The 4,552-nt window shown below is 33.9% G+C and overlaps 2 protein-coding genes across 4 annotated transcripts in view; one reads left to right on the plus strand and one right to left on the minus strand.

Annotated features, from left to right (window-relative positions):
* LOC100183973 (cytochrome b5) overlaps nucleotides 1-2,072 on the minus strand; it is a 5,353-nt gene extending 3,281 nt beyond the window's left edge. For 2 of the 3 annotated variants that reach the window (XM_002122161.5, XM_009859586.3), the window contains exons 1-4: nucleotides 1,899-2,072; nucleotides 1,259-1,295; nucleotides 791-882; nucleotides 388-455 (exon numbers count right to left, since the gene is read on the minus strand). In XM_002122161.5, the coding sequence (XP_002122197.1) occupies nucleotides 388-455; nucleotides 791-882; nucleotides 1,259-1,295; nucleotides 1,899-2,021 (320 nt within the window). In that variant the 5' untranslated portion in view covers nucleotides 2,022-2,072. Of the gene's footprint in view, nucleotides 1-368; nucleotides 456-790; nucleotides 883-1,258; nucleotides 1,296-1,898 lie in introns of all 3 variants that reach the window. The other variant, XM_026833876.1, reaches the window with a different exon arrangement.
* A 1,552-nt stretch (nucleotides 2,073-3,624) lies between these two features.
* LOC100181599 (acylphosphatase-2-like) lies at nucleotides 3,625-4,257 on the plus strand. Its single transcript, XM_002121546.5, has 2 exons — nucleotides 3,625-3,833; nucleotides 4,018-4,257. The coding sequence occupies exons 1-2, from the start codon at nucleotides 3,658-3,660 to the stop codon at nucleotides 4,166-4,168; spliced, it is 327 nt and encodes a 108-aa protein (XP_002121582.2). The 5' UTR covers nucleotides 3,625-3,657; the 3' UTR covers nucleotides 4,169-4,257.
* The last annotated feature ends 295 nt before the right edge of the window (nucleotides 4,258-4,552 follow it).

The following is a 4,552-nucleotide window of genomic DNA, read 5'->3' on the forward strand; positions in this document are numbered from 1 at the left end:
CAGCTGACATAGCTGTTTTTACGCAAAACCACATTTTTAACCGGTAACTTAGACGGGGAAGCCCCAGTGCAACATAGAGATCAAATAAAATCGCTTTAATTGGACAGAATGACGTTAAAACCTTGATTTTTGGGCAGAATATGAACTATCTTCTTAAAAAATACTTTAGGGTTTTCAAATCAAGTTTGGTAAAAACTTTTAAATGCTATGATGCCTTTTTCAAACGTTATATTGGTAGATAATTCCTTTCTCTTTCAAATAAAACCAACTGTAAGAACTTTTACCAACTATAAAAAAAATTATGAACATTTTTGTGAACACCTGTTTCAAAATGCATATTTGCATTACTCGTTCCTAAGGAGTTAAACAACACTGATAATTTCAAACCTTGCTTGAGATTCCTCGTTTCCTAAGGTAACATATTTGCTTCGGGAGTTTTCTTTAAACTGGTCATCCTAATTGTAAAAAACACATGTAAAATAAGGTTTAAAAGAGATCTCTGGCAAATTTTATAATATGAGTTCAAGACTCAATGATGCCATCATTATGGGTGTACCGTGTAGCGTGTGCGGTCCCTGAATACGACATTTTAACGGCATATTCTGATGATGGTGATGTGAATAGGAGATGTTGGTCTTTATTTAAAAAATGTGATCTCTTTCGGACAAAAAAAGATCTCTTTCAGACAAAATAGTTTTATGTCAGCGCCAGCGTAAAATATATTGCCGCTGGATAAATGTATAAAACTATATGAAAAAAAAATTTGAAGCAGGAAATCTGATTAACTCACAGGGTGAAGTTCTCCAATGTAATAATCTTTTTGCATTTCCCTTGCATCGGATGAGTGGCCAACATCTTCAAATGATTCAGTAGCATCTTGTCCTGAGTTTTAACACATTGTATTAGAAAACACATAAAAAAGTAAAAAGTCATACATAAATATAAACTGTAGTTCTGAGTCACTGACTGTGACCATAGGCAGCAAACCTGGGGTGGCAGGGTGAATAAAGCAACCCTTGAATTTACTGCATTAATTAGTAAACATTGGAATTGGAAACAAATTTATTAACATAGCATTGCATGATTGTCCAACTATTTCTGCCTGCATTTAGAAAAAGGCGGCTATGACTAAAACAACCGCTTTACCACTATGGTGAATTGATACATTCAGAGGCAGCTGATCTCAAATTACACCATTTCCCAACAATCATACATCATTACCCATCGCATAAACTATGATTGATTGGAGTTTACATACCAGCTTGTTCCAACAGGACTTCCTCACCACCAGGATGCTGGGAAACAAAGTAACAACAATTAATAACTGCCCGTGTTGAACAACGTTTACTTAGAAATGCACAATTAAATGAACATGAAAATTAATAATCACAAAGAGGTAAATGTAAACCTCAAGAGAAACCATTAACAAAATTGTGTTAAAATCAGGGGATAGCCCTATGACCATATTAATTATTATTTCACTAATCACACCTTACCACCTACTTTAACTGCAATATGAATGACTTTATTTTTTTGTGCGGTTCTGGTAATGTGGTATACAAAGGCAAAAATACAGGAAAAATGGTAAAACACCAGTCAGTATAACACGCTTATTGATAAAACAGAAGTAGATTTACCAAACTTATTTAATAATAGGCGGGACAAGCGACCATTACATCTTACGAACAGCATAATAATAATGAAAATGAAGACCAATTAATTTTACACAAAATTAAAATTCTAATCGGATAAAAGTGCCGTTATGGTGAGTAGGAAATTCATAGACTATATATACATTAACTTAGAAATTAGAATATAGTAAATGTGAAAATATACAAACATTAATACATACAGGCGGAACAGGCCTACTTATTTATATTATTTCAAACAGGTCTTACTTCTTCTAAAAACTTTGTGACATCGTATATTTTATTATGAACGACAATCCAGGCAGATTGAACATTGTTGTGTTTTTTAACTTCTTCCAAACGAAAAACCTTCTTCTCTTCACATTCAGACATTTTTAATTAAAAGTAGAAAATCTAGGTAATCTGGAAACACAATTCAAACTATTAAATAATGCTACTTAACTTTGTAAACTTGCCACTGGTTTACAAGTCACGATGACAATGATACCGCAGTGACTTGGAAATTTAATCGCTGGCACACCGCTGTTATCACGTATGTTGTAATCTAACTTGTGTGCTTTACTGCTCATGCATATCTGACGTAAAACAGTGCTGCCATACGAATTTTAATATCGTATAAATCATGCTAAAAACGAAGAACACAAGGTCTTATAACGCAATATTTATTTTCAAACAATAAAATACATGCAATCGTATTATTTATAAAAGAAGCTGCAAAAATAGTATTTTAAACAGACACAAAGACAGTTAAATTTTTGTAGTTGGCAACACGTAATAAAAAGTTCAAATTGAACTTTGACCCCTACAACATGCCGTTAGTATACAAACACTGTTTTGTAAACAATCTGATTTTGACCTTGTTATATCAAGGTTTTGTTTAATATGTTTGCCAACATTGTGGAGTTGACAGACAAATTAATTATCAAAATTGTTACCCAAAGCAATTATAGAAATGTAACTATATATACATTTAACATTTATTTATAAATATAGGTTTTGTGCTAGTAAATATTATAAACACACAAAATGGGAAGTTGGCGATCGTATTTAACTTCTGGCATATTAATTTGTATTTCACGTTTTCCATTTTGGGAAGCATTATCAACGATGATGTTGCTGGCTGAAATCGAGCAAAAATCAAAGAGAAAATTAAACATTCCTACATATTTGGTGTATATTGATGCAGCTGTTTTAATTCTTTGTGGAACATTTATGTCATTTCAAGCATCTGCACGACGCTCTGCTTCTTTGATTGCAGCAACTCACCTTGCAGTAAGGACATTGGTTCAGTTTCATTTCCACAAGATGAAATCTGAAGTTATGATTCATATCCTGTTGCGTAATGTTGGAGTCATTGCATCCTACTTGCTGCTAGCATCTGGTATCGGCACAACAAAAGCAAAACACAGATCTCTGATGGATTTGTCTGTATTTGCTATCGGTACATTATATGCAGCAATAGCAGGGTTGCTGTGGTCGTCTAAATTCGAGCAAACATTTGTAAAAAGATCTCTCCCTCAACAAGTAACCCGGCAGGTCTCTCTAAAGCTTCTTTACAGCTTCCTTGAAATATGTTTGGCAATATGTGCTCTGCTGTTTGCAACACAACGCAAAGGGTTGCAGCAGGCCAAAAAGTTTGCCCTAATTTTTTGGTTGTTTCTTATGGTTCCATCAGACTTTCTCTTTTCACGAATGGACAGTGATATTGAGACATGGTCACATTTAAGGCTAATGGCTTCTAGCTTCTGTACCTTGGGGACAATTGTTGTATTAAATTTCGTCAACTAGACACTGACGATTTTATTTAAATAATCAAGAAAAAGTTTGGTTCATTGCAAAAAAAAGAATATTATTTTGCAGCTGTGTGTTTGGTGCTCCAGATCTTTTAAAAGAAAAATCGTATGCAATGTAATCTTTAGTTGAAAACTTTTATGTGTAGTATGTATGCAAATGTGAAGCAAAGTATTGATGCAACCGTTTTTATTCAAGGGCCTTCTGTAGAAATGTTATGGGTTCAATTAAAAAGTTAAATTTCGAGGTATGTGGTAAGGTACAGGGTGTATTTTTTCGTAAACATACAAAGAAAACTTGCGATAAACATGGTGTGGCTGGCTGGGTCTTGAACACAAAGGGTGGAACTGTCCAAGGGTTTCTGGAAGGATCACAACAGAGTGTATCCAAAGTGTAAGCATCAGCTTGGATGTGTGTTTTGCTTGCCTTCATATTATATTTAAACATATTTAATAAAAACTGTCCTACTTTAATAATATCTGCAAATTTACGTGTTTGTGTTTTTTTTGTTTCTTGCATAGAATCTGCTGTAAAATGTTCTGCCTAATTACAATATGCATTATGTACATATTTCCAGGAAGAATTGGCTCAAGTCTGTTGGAAGTCCAAAGAGTAGAATTGATAAATGCACCTTCTACAATGAGTGTACAGTGGACACCAAATCTCTGACACAGTTTAGCATAATTACTGAAAAAACTGAAGTAGAACGAAGAACATTCAAAACTTAACTTAAGAGTGGGATATTGGATAGTTCATTACATAGCACTGTGAAAATTTTAATACTGTGTTCTTAATATAAATCTGTACTGAGTAAAAAGGTTCTTGATATAAGTAGCAATAGCATATGTTCATATGTGAAAGGTTTGGTTCTCTATGTGTGCAACTTGTGGTCCAGACATAGAAATTAATCCACAAGTTCATTCATCATCGCGGCTGGTGTGCTTGCCTCTCAGAGGATAAATAGCTTGATGCTGCTACCTATGTAGACTTATATCCTTAGGCAAGATATACTTTTAAGAAAATTTTTGACTGTCTTTACTGTAAGCATCTAGTATACAATACCTTAACTGTACAAACACAACACTTAACCTCTCTTGGAAAGCAAACCAGTG

The sequence above is a fragment of the Ciona intestinalis genome, chromosome 3 (assembly GCF_000224145.3).
Source record: "Ciona intestinalis chromosome 3, KH, whole genome shotgun sequence".
NCBI classification, from domain to species: Eukaryota; Metazoa; Chordata; class Ascidiacea; order Phlebobranchia; family Cionidae; genus Ciona; species Ciona intestinalis.